This window comes from Papaver somniferum, chromosome 4, assembly GCF_003573695.1.
Source record: "Papaver somniferum cultivar HN1 chromosome 4, ASM357369v1, whole genome shotgun sequence".
Classification (NCBI taxonomy): Eukaryota; Viridiplantae; Streptophyta; class Magnoliopsida; order Ranunculales; family Papaveraceae; genus Papaver; species Papaver somniferum.
The window spans coordinates 73,805,444-73,827,160 of NC_039361.1; the positions used below are offsets into that span (position 1 = coordinate 73,805,444).

Here is a 21,717-nt window from a genome sequence, read left to right on the forward strand (position 1 = left end):
TAATAATCAATCAGGAAGCTATTGTGAATTCAGAGCATGATCGGGATGGCAGTCAGCCCATTAGATGCAAAAGCTAATGCTCTTTAGCAAGATCTTTTATGGATCAAAGATATGAAGCTAACTTCGTGCCGTGTTCTAAATGACTGCAAAATTCTGACATTTGTGGTTAATGAAGATACTTCTTCTCAAGTCCCGTGGAGAGTGCATAATAGTATTAAGAAATGTTTACACTTGTTTAGTTCTCTTAGTAATGTTTGTTTGCAGTTTAGGAATAGAAATTTTGTTTTCTCTTGACAAGATAATAAAGGAGGCTAGAGTAATAGAAATGTTTAAACTACCGAAGCTTTAGTCTGTGAGCAAAAAACTCTCTTTTCAAAAAAGCTAAGAACGAAGTCCTTTCCTATCTTAAATACATTTTTCGTTTTAAAAAAAACAAAACTAGTGACAAAACCCCTAGGTGAACAAACTAGTGATAAGAAAAAACCGGTCATATTATTTCTACCAAATAAAAACCGTTTCAAATAAAACTGGGACAAAAACCCCAAGCCAAATAATAATGTGTAAATTTAGTTTTTGTTAATTTAAAAAAAGACAAACATGCCCTTGATCTTTTCTTCTTCTTCTTCTTCTCTGATTTCTTTTTTCTTCTTTCTTCCGTCTCCTTCTCCCACCACCATCATCACCAGCAGCAACAAATCTCCATGAACACCAGTAGCAACACCTCCGTCACCACAAGAAGCAACACCTACGTCACCACCAGCATCAATTTCGTCTTCAAAATTTGGTTTTCTTCTCCGTAATAGTTGAGAAAGAGGGTTAAATCTAGATCGTGGTTCTTAAAAATGGGTTAGTGCATCAAACCTCTTTAATTCTTCATTGTAATTCGTATCTCTGTAGTTTAATTTTTCTTTGATTGAGAGTGATGTTGTTGAATCGATTACTGAAATCAGAATTCACAGAAAAGGTAAATCGGAGGTCAAATTTAGGGTTTCTGTTTTGATTGATTCTTTTTTATTAAATCTCAATGGTTTGTTAGAATTAAAGTGGGTTTGTTCTGATTTGAAGTAGAGATGGTAGTATGAAGTTTAATTTTGATTTCGTAGAGAATTATGGTTTATAATCTTCCCTAAATTAAGAAACTAGGGTTCTTCTTTGATATTGATCTATCTGCAAAATTTAGGGAGAGGGGTTTGATTAAGAAGGAGATGATTGAGAAAAGGATGTTGATGAATTTGAATCTCTGATGAGTTAAGAAGAGGGATCTGATTTTAAGTTGAAATAGTGGAAGAGATTGTTATGTTTCTTAACAAATTAGAATATTTAGTTGCTGCTGCTGTTTGGTAAATGGGTTTTGGACCTAGAAAGATATTTACTGAGATGTAGTATATCAATTGATAGAGTTATAGATATCCTTGAAACTGCAGTTGATAGTTGTGATAATTAGTTTAGGTTATGATGAGTTGCAGGGATTATGAAGCTACAAATATGATGAAGGTGATGGCTTGAGATGTTATGGAGTGAAATGATGATGAATTCTTTTAATGGAGATGAAATAGACATTTCAGTTGTTGATAGAAATGAAATAGACATTTCAGTTGTTGAGAATTTGATGTGTTTAGGTTAATTAACTTACAAAAGTTACGGACACAGACTTGGAAGTTTGTGTTGGTGAAATGAAAATATGTGGAAAATGATGAAACCAATTTCGGTTTCATCTAGTTTTGGTGAAACCAATTTTGGTTTCCATCATCTTTAATTTGTGTTGTTCTTTTGAAGTAATTGGATTCATTATACTATGACGTTGTTCAATTTTGAAATTGGAATTGGTGACTGGTGTTTTCATCATTTGTTTTGAAGTTCTAAGGGAATCGGATTTACTGAGTTTGGGGTTTGTGTTTTCAATTGTATTGGATTTTTGAGGGAATTTGATTTCTGAGTTGGGGTTTTGTGTTTGTTTATGTTTTCATTCTCAATTTGTGTGTTTTACTTTTTTAGGTTGATGACGTTTTGGAGTTAAAATGTTTATAAGAAAACCACCACTTCATAGAATGCTGCTAAACAATGTCTCATGCATGAGAAATGCCCAACTAATTCTTCGAAACATTAATGCATCAGTCCATGACGGAGGTGCACTCGTGTTAACAGGAGCAAATGGTGCAGGAAAATCCACTTTCTTAAGAATGTTAGGTTGTTTCTCAAATCCTTCAGCTGGAGAGATCCTACGGAACGGTCACGACATTACAAAGGCAGGAGTTTCTATCCGGGTATAGGCAACTCATTTACCTATCCAGATTGAGGATGCGATGATATTGAGGTTGCCATAGAGGTTTCCGAGAAGGAAAACCATGGTGGATTTGCTTGATTGATCGTGGAGATGTATGGAGAGGGTTATCTGGTGGTTTAGTTTTTGTTGCAGAGGAAGTGGGATTTTATCCCTTCAGGTAATACATGTAACCTGATCATAATTTAACCACTTTCTAATAAGAAATTTGTTGTTTAAGTCTGTACATATTATTGTGGATTGAATTGCTAGATACTAATCTATGAATTTCAGAAAATAATAGTAGTTAGGCATAAATTTTGAACTTCTCCTTGCCAAAGATGCTTTATACTTAATAAATAATTCCTGTATATGCAATGAGGTCCGTCGCTGCTCCATCATGTATAAAATTGTTGATGTTGTTTTCTGCATCATTTCTTTTGGAAAATGTCGTAGTTCTTAGTCACGTCTTTGCAGGATTCATGCCTTATTGGGTACTATAGTAAGAGATTCTATCCGGGTATAGGGTTGCCTTCTGCTTACAGTATCATTTGAAGTTTTACGACATTAGCAATTTACCATAGACTAACTATACCATCAATATTTAAGTACTGAGGAATCCATATATCTGAAGCATAAGCTCCAGAGCTCCACTAAACAAGCAGAAATTCGGTAGAGAGAGAGACTGACTTCCTTGAATATATACTTCAATGTCATTATCGTGCTAAGATTATTGTCTGTTTTGTGAATTAGTAGTTTCTCCAATTTGTGTTCAGTTTATTATGCTTTAGACATTAAATTGTATTATGCAAGCCAACTATCTATATTTAATCAGATCTTTTGGTTTATGTGGGCTTCTTATCCTGGGCACGTTATAGTATCAAATATATCGTCCTGTATTAACCAGTTTTTTCTTCATCTATTGGCAGGTTCAGTTCATCATTGAAGTTTGTGTTGGTGAAATGAAAATATGTGGAAAAATGATGAAACCAATTTCGGTTTCATCTAGTTTTGGTGAAACCAACTTTGGTTTCATCATTTTTGCCTAGTTTATTTTGGTTTGGTTTCATCATTGAAGCTGTGTTGGAGAAATGACAATATGTGGAAAAATGATGAAACCTAATTAGGTTTTATCTAGTTTTGGTCATTTTTGCCTAGTTTATTTTGGTTTGGTTTCATCATTGAAGTTGTGTTGGCGAAATGACAATATGTGAAAAATGATGAAACCTAATTAGGTTTCATCTAGTTTTGGTGAAACCAATTTTGGTTTCATCATTTTTTTCTGTTTGGTTTCATCATTTTTTTCTTATTTTGTTGAATATTGATCAATGAAATTCATTTTTTGTGGCGGTGGCGACTGGTTGGTGGCGGTGGTCGGCGATAATGGTGGTGTTTGCTGGTGGTTGGTGTTGGCGACAGTGGTGGTCTGGGTGGTGGTCGGGGCTGGGTGGTGGTTTTCGGGGATGGAGGTGGTGGCGCTGTGTTGGGTGGCGGTGGTGGCGAGGTGGTAGTTGTCGGCGGCGGTGGTTGGCGACGCGGTGGCGCGGTGGTGGTGTTGGCGACGGCGGTGGCGCTGTGGTGGTTGGCGGCGGTGGAGGTGGTGGCACGGTGGTTGGTTACGGTGGTGGTGGTTGGCGGCGGTGGAGGTGGTGATGGTGGTGGTCGGTAACGGCGGTGGCGGTGGAGGTGGCGATGGTGGTGGTCTGGTAACGGCGGTGGAGGTGGTGATGGTGGTGTCGGTAACGGCGGGTGGGTGATGGTGGTGGTCGGTAACGGTGGTGATGGTGGTGGTCGTTAACGGCGGCGGTGGGGTGGCGCGGTGTGGTTGGCGGCGACGGTGGTTGGCGGCGGCGGCGTTTGGCTGCGGCTTGGTGGAGGAGGTGGCGCGGTGGTGGTTGGCGCGGCGGTGGTGCGTGTGGTGTTGGAGACGGCGGTGGAGGAGCGGTGGCGCGGTGGTGGTTGGCGGCGGCGGTGGCGCGGTGGTGGTTGGTGGCGGTGGAGGTGGTGGCGCGGTGGCGGTTGGCGGCGGTGGAGGTGGTGGCGCGGTGGTTGTTGGCGGCGGTGGAGGTGGTGATGGTGGTGTTCGGTAACGGCGGTTGACAGTGGTTGTTTTTGGCGACGACGGTGGTCAGTGGTGGCGGCACATTGGTGGTTCTGCTGGTGGTGTTATTTTGTGGTGGTGATAATATAATAGAAATTAATGGTGGGGTTGATTTTTATTTTTGTTGGGGTGATTTAAAATTAAAGGTGGGGTTGTTTTTTATTTTTGTTGGGGTGATTTAAACTAGAAGGTTAATATAGACACTTTATGTTAAATGGTGTTTTTGTGAACAATTTGTTTTGTTGGAGTTTTTGCATATGGATAGTGACACCTTTGGAGTTATAACTCGCGGACCGAAAACAAAATAATAAAAAAATATGAGAGGGAAGAAAACCAAATTTTGGCTTGTACAAATTAATCCAAATACAAGAAAAATAATAAAGAAAGTGGAAGATGCAAAAAAAAATAAACAAATAATCATCAGGGACATGCTTTAATTACAAACTCTATACAACATGAAAACAAGTCTCTTAGGATAACGAACTACTTAAAGAGGTGCACATATTATTATTCTAGAATGTACGAGATTCTTGTCAGAGATTTCAATTTTTCGGCTGATGAGCCAAATATATAAAGTGTAGTTCAAAGGATATTTCAGTAAAATGCTCAAATTCAATGGGTATTTCAGTAAACCGTTCATATTTCCTTATAAATTAGCCAAAACCCTAAAACCTCAGCATATATTTTAGATAGAGCAAGAGACTGTTTAGAAACTGTTGGTCACTAGAGTGAGGCTGGCGGCGTAAAAGAAACAAAAGCAACAAATGAGAGTTTTCCATTTTCAAAATCAGATGTGCCGGAGGTTTGCTTTACAGATACCCTGGTGGAGATCAAAAAGGGAAGACACATCCCGATCTTAGCAGATAATTTTCATAATGACTTACCCTCTTAAAACTAGGTTGTGACGGAGCACGAGATTTTCAACTTAAAATCATCCCAGAACCTCTTACTTCATCATATTTTATGTTTTTCCCTCCATTTAGGATTTGCAAATTTTTTGATAGTGGTGGTGATGATTCTGACACCTCTATTTCAAAGAGGTTATCTTTGGTAAATCAGAAATCATCTAGAGAATGGAGTACTGAGATTGTTACAAGCCAAAATTCGGTATCAAAAATTTGTTGGAAAAAATTATTTTGAGATAAATTTTTGTTAGAGGAATTGATATTTTATAATTAGATTTACTTTATGTCCAAGTGTTATAATTACCTCCCAAAAAACTATGAAAATCCTTTTCTATATTATCACTGGGGGCAATTGCCCCGCCTACAAGTTACAAGCAAAAAAAGAAAGAAGAATCAAAACCGACTATTTACGACTGACCATCACCATAAGAAAAGAAATCTATTATAGAGGCTCTAAGAAAAGAGTTTTGAGGGCTCCTAAGGATTCAAATATCCTACAATGAAGATAAGGACACCTAATTCATAAGAAAAATACTAAAATACCCTTAACCTATTAAATATTGAAACCTAAAACTAATTTGTTTTCATTTCTCTCTTTTTAACTCTTCCATTTTCTTCTTCCCCATTACCTCCATCGCCTATTTCTTCGATTAATCATCAATTCTCAAAATAATTTATTATCGGTTAACACCATTTAATCCACCCGCAATGACTTTAATAAGGTAAAAATCAAAAAAGCCATCTTATTTCATTAGTTTTTATGCATGGATAGGTCGCAATCGATAGAATTAGGTTTTTGAAAAACAGTTTCAAAACTGTCTACGGACCGTAGACACTGCGTACGGTTTGAAAAAATCATACTTCCACACGTAACTTGTACGTACAGTTGGGAAGTATGAATTTTCCCAATCGTAGGTTGGCTTATAGTTCGAATTTGGGGGTTTTCAAAAGCAAAAATAAATGATGGGTTTTCTTAGTTTTTTCTTTTTGTGATCGTCTTCTTCATCACGACGGAGAATAAGAAAAGAGAAAGAAGAATAATAGGGTATTTTTATGATCCTCATCTTCATCATGATTTATGAATGAAAAGAGAAGGAGAAGATAAATAAATTTAGTTTTTTGTATATGATCATCATCTTCATCGTGATGAAATTAAAATCATCATCTTCATCATGATTTATGAACGAAAAGAGAAGAAGAAGGTAATAAATTTAAATTTATAATTCATGGAGGGTAATTTAGCCACTACAAAAAATAATTGGATGTGGGATTTTGTTGATTACTATTTCATATCCCGATTTTGTCATCTTATGAACCCTCAAAACCCAATGTTTAGAGCCCCTATAATAGATTTCTAACAAAAGTCACAATATCACGATTACAGGAACAAGTATAAACAAAATGTAATAAGTTTTTTATTTCGGTGTCTTTGCCCTACTATTTAAAGTTAAAGTTAGCCATCTAGAGTTTGTTGCTCTCACAGTCACTAAAGTTAGCCGGCTAGAGTTTGTAACCAAGTCTTACCGCCTCTCTTTCTTAGCACCGCTGAATTGGGGGCTCTGGAAAGTAATTGGGGGCCTTCCGGGGCAAAAAAAAAGGTCATCCAATTCTAATTTGGGTCACCCTTTATCCAAATATTTTGGTAATGCCTGATCTACCCCTTATCTAATTTAGTGGTAATCTCACTTAATTAGTGCAAAATTTTAAAATCAAAATCAAAATTTTAAAATCAAAATCAAATTTATTTATTTTTCCGAATTTTATGTTTGCAAAAAAAAAAAATTGCCCAAATTTGTATGGAAAATCGTCATGAAACTTTTAAAAAAATAAGGACCCTCAAGAGTCGTCATTGTTTCAGTGACGACTCTAAATAGTCGTTATTATTTAAAAAACGACCCCCAAGAATCTTCGTTGTTTTAGTGACGATTCTAGACAGTCGTTAATGTTCAACTACGCATATGACGACCCTTTAATGTATTCTGCCATCAATGAATCTTTAAAGAAGATAACGACTCTTTTATAAGCAATAACGACAGTTTAGAGTCGTTACTGAAACAATAACGACTCCTGAGGGTCATTTTTGGAACAAACGACTGTTTGGAGTCTTCACCGAAACAATGACGACTCCTGAGAGTCGTTATTTTTTAAAAAAAATTAATGACGACTTTTCATACAAATTTGAGCAGAAAAAAAATTTTGCAAACATAAAATTCGAAAAAAGAAAATTTGATTTTGATTTTAAAATTTTGTTAAAAAAAAATCAAAAAACAATATGGGGTAAAATAGTATTTTCACTTTACTATTGATACGCCCCTGAAAATTTTGGGGTGCAAACAAACTTGGTGAGGCCCCCAATTAAAATCTATGGCCCCAATTAAGCCATGTTTCTTAGTTCCTTTGTTTTTTACGCCAACAAATCTTCCCACAGATCATGGCCTGTGATTTTGATCATCAACAACGATCGCACATTGATTTTTACCCCCGAAAGAATGTAGTACGTAGTTTTCAGTTTCTTTGTTTCCGTCGAGCTTGTTTTTCTTTTTCAATTAGATCTCCAATCGAAGAAAGAATGAAGAAGAAATGGATAAGAAATTTGGTAGAGAGAAATTGATCATACATCTTCAGCAAGTTTGGACATGGTTTCAATGCTTCCACTGTTGCCACCACTTCGGAATTTAGGGTTTGGATTAGGGCTTAATAGAAATTTGGTAGAGAGACTGGTAATATTCGTTAGGGTAATCTGAATCTTGGAATCTAAGACCCAGCAAGAGGCTGTTCTATGTCGATGTAAGTTCAATTTTCTTACAAATTGATTCATTCTAATTAATCAATTTTACTATAAAAGTCTTGTTCTGATTTCAGATTTTTTCAATTGTAGGTACCTTGAAAGATACCTACGGAAAGAAGAGGTTGAGGCAAAAGTGAAAAGGCTTTGAAGAATCAGAATTTATCACTAGTGGTGAGTTTCATATCCCATCCGTATGACTGTCGAAAAAATTAGATAGACCTGTTTGAATTTGGTAGATGATAAGATTAAGATGCACGTTGGACTTGAGATTGTACTTGGTGTTGTTACTGTTGTATAATGAATGTTGTGCCTTAGTCGGGAAAACAAAGCGTATAATGAATACTACTATATGTACCTATGAGAAAGAGTGTAGACAGCTTGTCACTTTGGAATATCATTGTATCTCTGAACGTAGTCGATAAGTTAAAATGAACTAGTAAAATCTTTATTATTCTGTAAATGAAGGATGATACATCAAGTGTTTCAATTTTATTTGGAATGAACTTTTGAAGCAATCAATTAATAATTGAAATGTAGACTAGGTAGACTTTGTGACATATGCTGCCAAGTGAAATAACAGCGGAACTAGTAGAATTTGTTGGAACATGTAATTTGCAGTGTCAGAAGATTCTAGAATTGTCTAGCAAAATCCTGTGTGAACTAACAAGAGCTAGTTGTAATGTGTAATAAAGGAAAATCCAGAAACTACAAGGCTATTGTACCAAAGATGTATGGCCGGTAGAGAAGACTTTAGAGAGTCTGTTGGTTACTTTGCTATTGTTAAAAGTCTAGAAAAAGCTAGACAAATCAGAGTCGGTTCTAATAGGATACTACCTAGCGAATCTTCTACAGAGTGTATGGATAGATAGTTAGAGAGAAAGAAGAGAAATTTGTGAAAATGGTGAGGTTTTTTGGACTCAACTTCGTTCACTATGCGTACTTTTCTTAGTATGTTTTGGTACATGTATAAGGAACATCAAAGGTTAATACGAAGATTAATCTAGGTGTGTATTATGTTTTCAGTTGCTAGTCATTTGTGCTGCTTACATTTGTTGATAAAGATCTAGTCATTTTTGTTCTGGTATCTTTCAATATTGCAATCCTTTGTTTTAGGTCTTACATTTTTTGCCAAATCATCGAATTTGAAGTTACATATCATTTTTTTACTGAGTATGACTTTAAGCCATGTCTATTAGACCATGTAAATTGTGATACTTTTGCCGAATGCTGAGACTATAAAATTGTCAACCTGAAATAATGGCGAATGCTGAGACTATAAAATAGTCAACCTGAAATAAAGAGTGCATGAATATTCTTGAAGAATCGTCTGTTAACATTGACACGAAATCACTACTAGTCTAATCTTGCTTCGTCTAATGGTGTTTTGTTCACAACTTTCCTGCAGGAGAGGACAATGCAATGTACAAATTACTCTAGTGCTGCTGTCAAGAACAACCATGAAATTCTGAGTTGAGATCATACCTTAACTGTCTACTATTTATGTAGATTTGTATGAGAATATATATCAACAAAGTCGCTCGGTGTGCTCCTATGCTATTTGTGTAAGTAGTATATCTTAGTCTTGCTCTTCATTTCATTTTTTCTTAGAATAAATAAAATCATGGGTTATTTAGTGGTTGGTACCCAGCAAATGTCCAACACCTTTGGTACCCAATAATTGAAATATTAAGGGTTAGTACCTTGACTTGTCAAGGACTGTCAAGTCAAACCGTTGACTTAATAGATAAAATATTACTATATTTTAATAATAAAATTACAATTTTTAAAACCCAAAATACCCATTAACCCGATGGTCCTAAAGAAAAATCCTTATTACCGACTCAGTCTCCGCCGGCGCCATGCTATTAGAGAAACAGTAGTTAAGGTTGCGGTATAGAAAAGGGGATTCAAGTAATGTCTGCTCTATTTGTTTAGTTAGTCTTATGATTTCGTTTGCATTATTCAAGTTTTACATGAATCAGTTTGGTGATTAACCTCTTTGTCTTTTTCATCTCTACAACAATTCTCCACTGCAACAATAGATTCTCATTAGAAAATTTCCCGTTCCTTTTGGGTTTTTTTGTTCTTGTTCGAGTTATAGTCTGTTGATGGTGGTTGGTGGTTTGACTGAAAAAATTGGGGGAAAATCCTACATGTGAAATGGTAGCGTCGCCCATGTAGTGAGTTTATTTCGTTATGTAAATATTCTGGAAGTTGCTGATCTTTTTTATCTATGGATGAAGTAGATTCACGATGCAGTGCAAAGTTTCGATGGGAATAATAGAATTTAGGTGGTGCTGGATCCGAGTTAACAACAGATGTAGAAGTTCGTACAAGAAAAATTGGTTGGATTCTGAATGAGAAGTGTTGGCCGGAGCAGGGATTTACAACTTTGTTGCCTGTGATTTATTATGTGTGAATGGTTGGAATGAATTTAATGATTGTAGGGAAGGAAATCATGGGGATTAGATTAGAAATCAACATAATGTTGCATCTCCTCACAACTAAAAATGTGCACAGCAGATGCTCGATAAAATGCCAGAACAACTAGTTTTGTTCCACCAGGTTTGCAATGGGTTTGAGTTGGAATTGCAATGGAAAGCGGCTGCTGTTGACAGGGAACATATGAGCTATTCTGTTGTTGGATAAAGGTAGTGGTGAATGGGTTTGAGTTTAAAGCGAGTTGAGAAGACATGAGTGGTGATGTGAGGATGGTTTGAGCTGAGAATGACAATGTTGATAGCTAATAGTTCTGATAGGTGTTGTTGCCATGGTTGTATAGGATTTTTGCCAGTGGGTGCTAGCTAAAGACGTCAAACCATTTTTGTATTTTAATAAAAATTAGAATAAATTAAATATTCTGGTCAATGAGTATTTAGTGGTGGTTAACGGTCGACGTCCGGTCAAGGTACCAACCCTTAATATTCCAAATATTGGGTACCAAAGCTAGGTGTTGGACATTTGCTGGGTACCAAACGTTAAATAACCCTAAAATCATTTCTTTTGTCGTTCAGTTTTATCATATAATGAATTTTTCTGAAAATATTCCTTCATTAAACTTTCACTACGTGTGTAATATAAACTTTTACTCCATGTGTAATATAAGTTCTTATGCAATAATGATAATGATCTGTAGTTGTGTTACAATAATGATAGTTACTTAGAAGGGTGTAAATATTGTTGTCTATTTTATGGTTTTGCAACAAATCAGATTTTGCTTAGTTTAAGTTAAGATGGGTTGGTATATCCCTTGATTAAAGTCTGGTTTGAGTTCATGCTGTGTACTTACGCTTTGATTAAAGATGATGCTGCATCAAGTTTAAGTAGTAATGAGCTATCCATGTAGCTCTTGAGTTGTCTCTCTATCTCATGGTAAAAAAAGGCTAGAGATACACCTGACAAGCACGAGAAGGTCTCTTTTTTGGGCATAAGAAAAAAAAGTCTTAATTCTCCCTCATTCAAGCATGATGAAATAGAAGTTAGAAGTCTGGGTCAAAAACCTAGATCTAGTTAAATCTTCTCTCTATTTTTTTCTTGCTAATTCTATCCGTATAGTGTTGTTAGTAAATTGTAAGTATTTATACCGTGTATGATGCTGTCTGTTCAGTTCACTTGCAGAGCATAATAATACTAGGAGTTCTGTTTTCAGCGTAAGGTGTAGTTTTATCATAGTTATGTATAAAATATAATGATTAGGAGCTGAATAATAACAAACACAAGTTCTTATGCAGTAATGTTAATGATCTGTAGTTCTGAATGGTTCTTGTGTGGTAATGATACTTTTTCTCAGAAGGCTGTTAATGTAAGATGATAGATATTCAGTCTAAGTAAGTATGAATTGATGCCTACTGGTCTGCCATTCTTTATTCACTCGTGCATTATCTTTTGGTGGGTGTGAAGTTATCATTCTTGCATGATTGTGGCCGTCTTTGACACCATATTTTGAATAAAATAATGAACAAATGTGTAATACATCTAGTAGGGAAAGTAAGAGCTTAGTGAACTTAACTGATAATTCATTTGAATAAAGTAACCTTTTTGTGATCATTGGCGAGTAACCTGTTTGAATTTGGTAGATGGTAACATAAGTAAGACATGAGATTTGACTTGGTGTATATGACCATAATGCTAGCCAATAAATGTTGTGCCTCACTTCAACAAACTTATCTATTTCTTAGAAAAGCTATTATTTGCTCATACGGCTTCTTTTACTGTTAGGTTGCCTATGTAGGTTTTATCTCTTTCCTCACAATTTGGAAGAAGGAATTGATCTACAATGAGTTTATTTTTGTTGATTCTTAATGATGATAAACTAAAGGCTTGTTTCTCAAAAACATTCGTAGTTGCTGACTAAGAGCTTTCGCCTTTCGTCGGGCTTGAGAGCTAATGCTGCTTTATTTCTGCCTTGGATGTCTGAAACATCTTTTACAAATTTAAAAACTTTACTTGGTATTCTTTCAAGCATGAATGGCTTCTTTTGATTTTATTTGGTGGCTAATTCTGCTTATTTTTACAACTGTTGTATTAAGAGAGTGAGTCTGGATGGTGGAAATGTATTATGTACTCTGTTGTTTAGAGTACTCGAGATTTTGAGGCTCAAACTGTTCTGAACAGTCTACTATTTATGTAAATTTGTTTGAAAATATATATCAAGTTATCAACAAAATCGCTCGCTGTGCTCCTTTACAAGGTGGCGACTCAAAGAGGGATTTTTCGAACCCTTCAATCCCTGTTGATGTAAATTTAATATCCTTGTTCCTTTCTACAATCGCTTTTGTTTCCATAATTGTAGTGAGGGACTCAGGGTTTAACATGAAGCAATCCCATCAAAAGATGCACTGTAAATGGAGGATTCCATTTCATATGTCTGGATACTTTTTGAATCTTAGTAAAACGTTCCCCAAGTTCAGGAGAAAGCTTTCATGAGCTAGACATAGAAGCTTAGATCAGACTAAAATATCATTGTGGATGCAAAAGACATGTTCTGATTTCTTAATTGTCAAATGCAGGTGCCTTGGAGGAGCTTGAGAAATAGAAGTGGTTGTAACTTGGCCGCCAAGAGCGCAAAAGCTATGAAGGAATCAAATTTTGACATCAGTGGTATGTTTCATATGCATATGACTGTCTAAGAATCAGATAGAACTGTTTGAATTGGGTACATGGTAGATAATTGGATAAGATGCACACTGACATGATGTTTTGACTTGGGAAAGTAAAGTGCAGATGATTATTAATTTTACTGTATATACCTTTGAGAAAGAGTGGTGACAGCTTACAAGCTAATCATGTGACTTCTGGAATGTAAATTGTATAAACGTTATTATTCTGTAGATGAAAGATCATGCCTAATTTTTCTTAGAATGACTTTTCCGAGCAATCAATTAACAAATGAGAGATAGATTAGGTAGACTCTGTGACATGTGATGCTATAATACACGATTGCCTCTTACAGTACATTGATAATATGGTTTGATGAGTTTGTGCTGCTTACATTTGTTGATAAAAGATCTAGTCAATTTTCTAGCTGTGTATGTTTAGTGTTTCATATGCTTACAACCATTTATTTTAGGTCTTACATCTTTTACTGAATCATCCAATTTCGAGATTCCCATCATTTTATCTACGAATATGACTATGAGCCATGTTTATTTTTATTTTTGTTCAATCACACCATTTTATATTAATATGAAGAGCAAACGTGACTAGATCTTTTGCTCAATCACACCATGTTTATTAGACCTTGTAAATTATGATACTTCGATAAGTGCACAAATTCTTCTTGAAGAATCATCTGTAACATTGGCACTTAATCACTTCTAGTATTATTGATCTTGCTTCCTCTAATGATGTTTTGGTCATCTTTTCTGCAGGAGGGGATAATAAAAACTGAAATCCTTGGGGCGACATCAAATGTGGAACCCAAAAACTGTAAGAAGTTACATTGAAGAAATGATTAGTTTAAGGCAAGTGAAGGTGCTAATCAGTTTAAATCATATATTCTTGAAGAAATGTATACAGCCATTCAACATGGTTAACGACATTTTGTACATCACTTACTTTTTGGAGTGCTAAAGGCTCCGCAGTCCATCGTCTGTTTCTTTTTGTAAAATGGAAAATTAATGCAAATATGAAATAGTACAGCACAACTTAGTGAACATCGATCTTTTTATGTATGGTTCACACCGCAGGCATTGAACATTACTCTGTCGGGTCTTTTATTTCTTCACATACTGTTGTTTTTTTCACATCATTTCCTCACAAGTAAAAAGGGGTTAGAGATGATCGTTGATCCATCATTAGGGTCAAAATATTTCATTCAATAGATTTTTCTTCTATTTGCTTTACTGTTATCTTTGTCAAGGCACATTTGGCAAGCATAGAGTTACATTCAAGTTATAAATAGAGTGTCCAGTAAAGCTTCCTGTAGATCATTTCGCTCACAGAAAGCTTATAACAGCTTATAAACACGCCGGGAGTACTCTACTAGTAGAATATGGCACATATCATCAGATAACTTGAAACTCGTTTACTTTCTTTTAATTTCCAATTGAAGCAACCTTTCGGATGCATTTTCCACACTCATGAGGCAGATATCTCCTTTTTGGAGGTTGTTTGCTTCTGCTAATGCTTTCCACCCACTTGCTAACACTCTGAAACTGGATCTCTCTTGGTAGACTACTGGCCACTTTCTCATGGCAGAATCTCTGAGCACTACAATTCTTTTGCCAGAAGGCTTCCTTCCCCTGACAGCAAACCATGGAAGATCTACTGCCAACTCCTACATGATGTGTTCAAAGCAGAACAGTAAGCATTAACTGAGATTTTGTCCTTTCAGCCATCAGAAATTCACATAGTAATCTGATGAAAACTTTATTACCAAGGAAATTAAAATGTAAGAATGTTATGGAGAAACTTACCAGATAAGATTGAGTTTCTGCAGGAGCTGAAGTTGAGAAATCAGCTGCATCGGGTGACAGGGGAGAACTGTAATCAATGTTTTCTTTTTTTACCATTGTGCAAGCTTCGTCTTCAAATTCTTCCGGCTCTGCTTTAACAAAAGTTGTATGTCTTCCTGTTAAACATAGATTTCAGTAAGAGTTCATAGGCTCAGGTAGGTAACAATTTCCAGAAAATACAGACATCCGCAGAGATAGCTATAAGAAGCACAGCCATAACAAGAGCAATGGAGACAAACCTTGTTTTTCCTTGAGCTTACTGGAGAAGAACATACCAGTCTGGCGATCTTTCACTTCCATGGTAACAAGATTCTTGCTGGGCCCAGGTGGCAGTGAAGATGAAAACCGAGTCACTCTTCTACTGCTTTCTTGGGGACGATGGTCTCCGAGCAGTGCTACATCAGGAACTGCAGATAAATACCAATGAATACCAATGACAGAACCTTCAGAATAGTAATCGTTAGGAAAGCAATAGGAGACACTTACCTACAGCATTAAGTTCATCCACGAGAAGAGGGTCTTTAAATGATGCCGCATTTGATATTTTCAGATTTCCCATCTCGCTTTCACAGAAACCCACTGCAGGGGTGAGCAGGGGTTGTTTGATGACATTGCAGTGACCAGAAAGTTCATCAGCATCCAATGGGATTTTATCTTCACTCTCGAGCATTTCAAAGTCACGTTCATGAACTTCAACAGCAGGTATATCGACGGGTGGAACATTATTCTCTCCATTCTTGCCATCAACCACGTGATACTGTTCTCTCATCTCATGGCCATCCAATTCAAGAGCAAGTCCTTCACTTTCCTCTGTTGCATCAGCGTACACTTGTACTTCATCTTGGTTGTTGGAGTTGCAGTTTCCCTCAGGCATTTCCAAGTCATAGACACTATCAGGAACTTCAACCGAAGGTATATCAACCAGTGCTAGCATTTCCTCAGTTGCATCAGCGAGCACTGGTACTTTATCTTGATTTCCAACATTTAAGTTCTCTTGAACAGTTCCAAGTCATTTACACTATTAGGAACTTCAATAACAGGTATATCAACAGATAATCCACTATTTCCTCTATTCTTGCCAACAGCTTCTTCATCAAACACATGGTTCTGTTCTTCCATTTCGTGGTCTGTTGATGGACGGGGAGATGTTTCTTTCTCAAGAGCCACTGGTGCCGTTTTCTGTGCTGCATCCATACCTGATTTTGTAATGGGAGTTTCGAAATTAGACAAATCAAAGAGAGGACTTGTACTTGTTCCTTGTTTATCCGAGCCCCTATCAAACATGTAAAACGGTACTTCCGTGCATTCAACTTGGGTCGCAGGTTGCAATGTCTTTTCCTTATTATGGTTGTCAGAAGCCCTTTCTACTGCCATCTTAACATTTTCTGCGTAATTGGCACTCTTTCTCCTCTCACGTATTTCATCATCAAATCTAGAATGAATAGTTGAGTTTGATCCTTGTTCATGCACTGAACAATTACCAGCTCTTCCAGCAGGGAACTTTGAGCTACTTGAATTTGTTCTATCCCGACTTGCATCACCAAAGGAACCGTTTCCCTTGACTTTTTTTCCCCCACTGTTGTTGGTAGGGGTGCACTTCGTATTGTTGTTGAAGTTGTTTCTGGTTTTCGCGGAGAAACTAAACTTCTCACAGCCAGTTGATTCGAAAACTTGGACTTGAAAGAATGTGTCAGCAAGATAGCTGAATACCAAAAAGTCCCCAAGTTTTATAGAGTGGTCTATCACAAAATCATTCCATCCTTTCGAGATAGCCAGCGACCCATCAACTTTTGCTAACTTTACCCTCCACTGTTCTCCCTTTGCATCTTCAAGGATAATAACTTGGTTCTCCAAGGTACCTATTGATCGAGCATATACAGGAGGAATAAACTGCAGTGTTTGGATTACAAAAATATGAATACAGGCAGCATAAATAGAAGTGTTCATCTTACGATTACTTCTTTCAAGATAAATTAGAAACTACACATTGAAAAAGATACCAAGACAAATTTAATCCTTGAGTCAACTGAGCTGCTAGGATCATGTGTGGCAAGCAATTCATAAACATAACTAACAAGAATATTCACCTTCAAAATTGATCAAGCCATGTATATATACTAAGAGCAACTTCTAGGGGGGACTACATTGTAATTTTGGGAAATTTCATGAGTATCTGTAACTACTAAGACAGGAAAACCTACATTGTGTCTCTAATCACACTACTAATTAAGCTCATATTCAAGAACTACCGAAGACATTCAAATGAGCATAACAATCTACAAACCCTAAGTAACGGTAATTCTAGAAACAACGAACATGTCAGATCCCAATTTCACACTGATCTACACATAAAAATGATACATGCAAATACAAGTAAAATGGGAACTTTTCAATTTTCAAGAACATTAAAAGATGGCCAAAAACAAGAAAATTCCTTTAGAAGTAAAGAAGTTTGGAAAAAAGGGGCTATACCAGAAGTGTTGAAAAAAGATCACCGAGCATGATTTTAAAGAAGGTAGTAACAATTGGTGATGGATCTTTTCTACCTTGATGAATCATTACACATTTTTTGCTACATTTTTCACATGCTTCACCTACACCGGAACCCATCTTTTCTTTTACTCTCTAACCCTCTTTTCTTTCAAAACCCTAGACTCTTTCTTCTTCTTCAGCAGAAAGGAGAGAAGAACTGGTAGAGTGCAAGTACTGAAGATTGATGAGAAGAGTTAAAGTCATCATCTGTCTCTCTGTCAGTACTGAACCTACATTAATATCGGACCAAGTGTTCTGTTCACTCACTTAGGGGAAAGTTGGTGTACATTACGTATTAAATCTCAGATGGCCCATCTTGATCCCACTTGGTTTAGGCGAGATTAGCACACCCACTTTTCATTTTAATACTCTTTCATAACAGAAATACTGGAAAGAGCCTTATGTTGTGTGATATGAAGAAAAATAAGTTTCATAATTTCTGAAATGGTTACACGATGCAAGATTAAGGAAAGAATCTTCGAATCAATATATTCTTTTCTTGATTAAGAGTTGCTTCAATGAAACATGAGTATTCTGATGACCCGAAATTGTCGTCCTTTGTGGAAAATCTACGAACCAAAAATCATTAACATAAGATAGAATTACCATCAGACAAATATATCTAAAACCTTAGTAAAAATAAAATAAAAATCTAATATCAAATCTTAAAATACTAAAGATCCTTGCTAAGATCTAGTCCCAGATAGACTAGATCAAAACAAAGAATATGAAAAAAGCTTTGGATTTTATTTTTGCTCGAAAATGGGAGGGAGAGATGGAGGGAGATAGAGGTTTCCCTATTTTGCGATTTTATTTTCCTATTCAATGCATTATAATAACCAGCAGCGAGAGGCGTAGTTATCCTTTCTGGTTTCTAAAATTTCCATCTTAAAACATTATGCTTGCTCCTGGGGTTTACTAATCCATTTTTATATTTTTTATTGCATTTCTGTATCAACCTCTCTTCTGTTGTTTCATGTCATCTCAAAATCTAATGACCATAGCTTATCTTTGATCATGGATTCTGATGTTCTGATGTTGATGATTGAAAAGATGGCTTCTGATGTTGATAATCAACAAGAAGAACATAATTATTTTTCCTCTCAAACATAAGTAGTATGCTATAGCCTTTTATCTTTTTTTTTTTTGATGTAAATATCTTCATCCTTGGATCATGAGTGATAATAAAGCTAGAGAAAGGTCACCACTTGGGGGAACTATCAACCCGGTAGGCAGAACAAATCATCATGTATTATAGTTGCTTGACTATCTTGGGAAGAAACGATTGGATCCTCATGCTGAGAAGGAACCATTGGATCATTTGACTTGACTTGAGTGCTACCTGTCCAACTTTATCTCTTCCGAGGTAGATCCCTCTTCCTTTTAGCCGGTACCTCTTCATCCTCATGTTGCGAAGGAGTGATTAGATCATTTATATTGACTTGTGCGCTACTTGTCTCACATTCTCCCTTCTTTGGTCGGCCCTTTTTCATTTGAACCGGTACCTCTTCATGCTCATGTTGAGAAGGAACGATTGGATCATTTTTCTTGACTTGTGTGCTACTTGTCCCATTTTATCCCTTCTTTGGTCGACCACTTTTCCTTTGAACCGACACATCTTCATATTTAGCATCTTCATACTCATGTTCTGAAAGGTTTCTCCGGGCACTCATCTCCACCTTATACTATTTCATTTCTTCCTTCTTATCCAAATTGATAAGTGGTCTACTCGCCGGTGGTTGCATAATTGGTTCTTAAACCGGTATCGTATGGGGGTTAGCGGCGATCTTCAAGTCATGCACCAAAAGGTCCAAAACTTGTCGTGCCAAACCATCCTTCTTGGCGTATTTCTTGACTATTTCTTTTCCAATATCTGTGTCTACAAACGACTCGGATGGAGCTTCGACAGGTGGTGGTGTGAAAGTTAGTTGCTTCCAAAACGGATCATTGATATTAAACGTAATTCCAAGGCGGTACCTAGCAATCATGTGACGACATGGGAGTTCCAAGGCCGTCATTGTCATAAATGAACATACAATCTTCTTTCTCCACATCTCCTTTCCTCATAAAACTTGTTATCCGTAATCATAAAAATGATTGCCCAATGAGACACTTTATAACTGATACCTTTAAGCAACGGATAGTAATCCTTGTAGGAGGTCGCTACTTTCATCCTACTCTCTTCCATTTGCCTTGTTTTCTTGACGATATCATCAAGAGTGTATTTATGGTTTGATTTTTGCACCATAACCACATTTTTTTGACTCCTTTTGAGAAGGCTCTTCAAATGTCCATGAGTCCCTTTCGCCATACTCGTCGCCTCATTTTTGTACTGCCTATGTTGGTAGGTGTAGGCATACACAAATTTTTCCTTGCACAGATTCAATAATCAACCACACATTTTTCGTAATTTTTTTTCCATATTGAGTATACCATTAAATCCCAATAATGTTGAAAAACCTTCCAGTTTAACCCATTCTCGTCAGACTCTTTTTAGATTTTCTTCTTCTCCTCCTCTCGTTGTTCCAGGAGTTATATTCTAAAGACGTTCATCTTCGGCCTTCTCACAAGTAGTACCTTTATGTGGATTTTGGATATGACCCATACAATTACTTCTAATATTGTATTGTATGTGTCATGTGCAAAGAAAATGCTTGGCGTCCAGGAAAACTACCTCCTTTGACATTCATTAGTGCTTGGTCCTTATTCGTTACTATGATCCTCGGAGTTTGATCAACACGGTATATCTTCTTTAAGGTATCTACATCCAGATAAAACTCATATCATTCTACCGATCCATAAATTCCCATGCCACCCTGAAAATTTGCTTCCCATAATTATGTCAAACTATGTTTAACGACGACATATTGTACTTGTTTGTCTTGTACGTACAATCTATTAACAAAACTTGATAGAAGCATTGGGCCAACTTGATCATCTTTGGATACGCCAAGAAAATACGAGTCACTTTGCTTTCAAATACCTGTTTCCTCATTGTGTAGCCGTGTTGATAGGCTAACCACTGGGATTGTTCCATGATCTTTCTACCATCCCATTCCCTCCTCCTTAAAGCTACTCTTGCCGCATAAATTTGCCCCAAAACGGACTAGTTATTCTTATCATCCTCAATATTCCTAAGGATGTCACTCGGTTTACATGCTTTCATCGATTTTACCGTTTCGAGTTGATGAGGTTTTAACCCATAAACAACATCGTATCCAGATTCCAGTTCATCATCAAGATTATGACAACCATTCATCACTTTATAGAGCACGTATACATCACCATTGGGTCTATTGACTATAATCTTAAACAGGCATCCAAACTTCTTTGATTTAGTCATGTAGACCCTATTCGTCTTCTTAACATACGACATGTCCTTTGATCGGTGACTTCCTTCCTTTCCACTACTCTTGCATACAATTTCTAAACGATCACGACTTGAATGATGCCATAAAACTAATGCGCTTTGATTTCTATGCCCTTGTCCATAAACCATTGCTACATATCGTCTCTCTTTTTCTATATAAAATTAGTTTAATAGTAAACAGAGGTATCATGCCCCATCTGATATACATGTTCTAGTTGGTCTTCGATGACCGCTTTAATAATCTACAAACTATATCAACAAGTCAAGCAAAAGGAATTGGTATATGTGTAACAGTCGGGCTCACCGATTGCTAACAATCGGTCTTTAGAAGTTAGTTTAGGAACCGATTGTGAACTTAATGAATTAGTCCTGTTGATGGTGGTTTTTAGTTCAGGGCTAAAAATTGTAAAACCATGCATTTGTTATGCTGTCATTCTGCAAGGAGACAGAGCCATATAAAAGTGATGATTACACAACCTCTTCACTCGTGCAGTTATTGAGAAATTCAATATATTTACATAAAATTTATCCAGATTGGTGCATGTAGCAACAATCCCAGATATTATGTAAATTTCAACACCCTACATGTATTATCCATTAATATAGGAATCACTGAATACTTTCTGTGCTGTGTTCCACGGTTGAACCATTAATATTGGTATGACATGACAATTGGTGTTCACTCGCAGCTGAGTAGCATAAATTTCCTGAAGTATCAAGGTTGAGGTTTGCATAAAAGTACTCAGTCAGAAAGCATGCTGCTCTCTGGCCATAAATAACTCTGTGTCAACACGCAGAATCCAAT

General features: G+C 36.5%; 1 protein-coding gene, 1 long non-coding RNA gene and 1 other non-coding gene across 5 annotated transcripts; 2 read left to right on the top strand and 1 right to left on the bottom strand.

Annotated features, from left to right (window-relative positions):
• The first annotated feature begins 7,683 nt into the window (after nucleotides 1–7,683).
• Nucleotides 7,684–14,398, top strand: LOC113275905. Its single transcript, XR_003323816.1, has 5 exons — nucleotides 7,684–8,053; nucleotides 8,145–8,225; nucleotides 9,460–9,616; nucleotides 13,064–13,154; nucleotides 13,925–14,398. It is a non-coding gene; the product is annotated as an uncharacterized LOC113275905 (long non-coding RNA).
• Nucleotides 12,351–12,475, top strand: LOC113276872. The gene has a single exon (XR_003324666.1). It is a non-coding gene; the product is annotated as a small nucleolar RNA SNORD14 (small nucleolar RNA).
• Nucleotides 14,399–14,560: 162 nt separating the features above from the next.
• LOC113275904 (putative B3 domain-containing protein Os04g0346900) lies at nucleotides 14,561–18,637 on the bottom strand. 3 transcript variants are annotated; one of them, XM_026525482.1, is made up of 5 exons: nucleotides 17,483–18,637; nucleotides 15,497–16,869; nucleotides 15,250–15,405; nucleotides 14,972–15,126; nucleotides 14,561–14,832 (listed from the first exon to the last, which is right to left on the bottom strand). In XM_026525482.1, exons 2-5 carry the CDS (start codon nucleotides 15,942–15,944, stop codon nucleotides 14,581–14,583), a joined length of 1,011 nt encoding a protein of 336 aa, XP_026381267.1. In that variant the 5' UTR covers nucleotides 15,945–16,869; nucleotides 17,483–18,637; the 3' UTR covers nucleotides 14,561–14,580. The 3 variants fall into 3 exon arrangements, with proteins under 3 accessions (XP_026381267.1, XP_026381266.1, XP_026381265.1); XM_026525481.1 differs by having other exon boundaries at nucleotides 15,250–15,417; XM_026525480.1 differs by lacking the exons at nucleotides 14,561–14,832; nucleotides 14,972–15,126; nucleotides 15,250–15,405 and having other exon boundaries at nucleotides 15,944–16,900.
• Nucleotides 18,638–21,717: the final 3,080 nt, after the last annotated feature.

Excerpts from the sequence above, each read along its gene's own strand:
- LOC113275904 (XM_026525480.1), bottom strand. The coding sequence starts at position 17,620 with ATGGGTTCCGGTGTAGGTGAAGCATGTGAAAAATGTAGCAAAAAATGT. Across the intron at positions 16,901-17,482 it reads ATCTTTTTTCAACACTTCTG|TTTATTCCTCCTGTATATGC; the intron begins GTATAGCCCCTT and ends CAAACACTGCAG.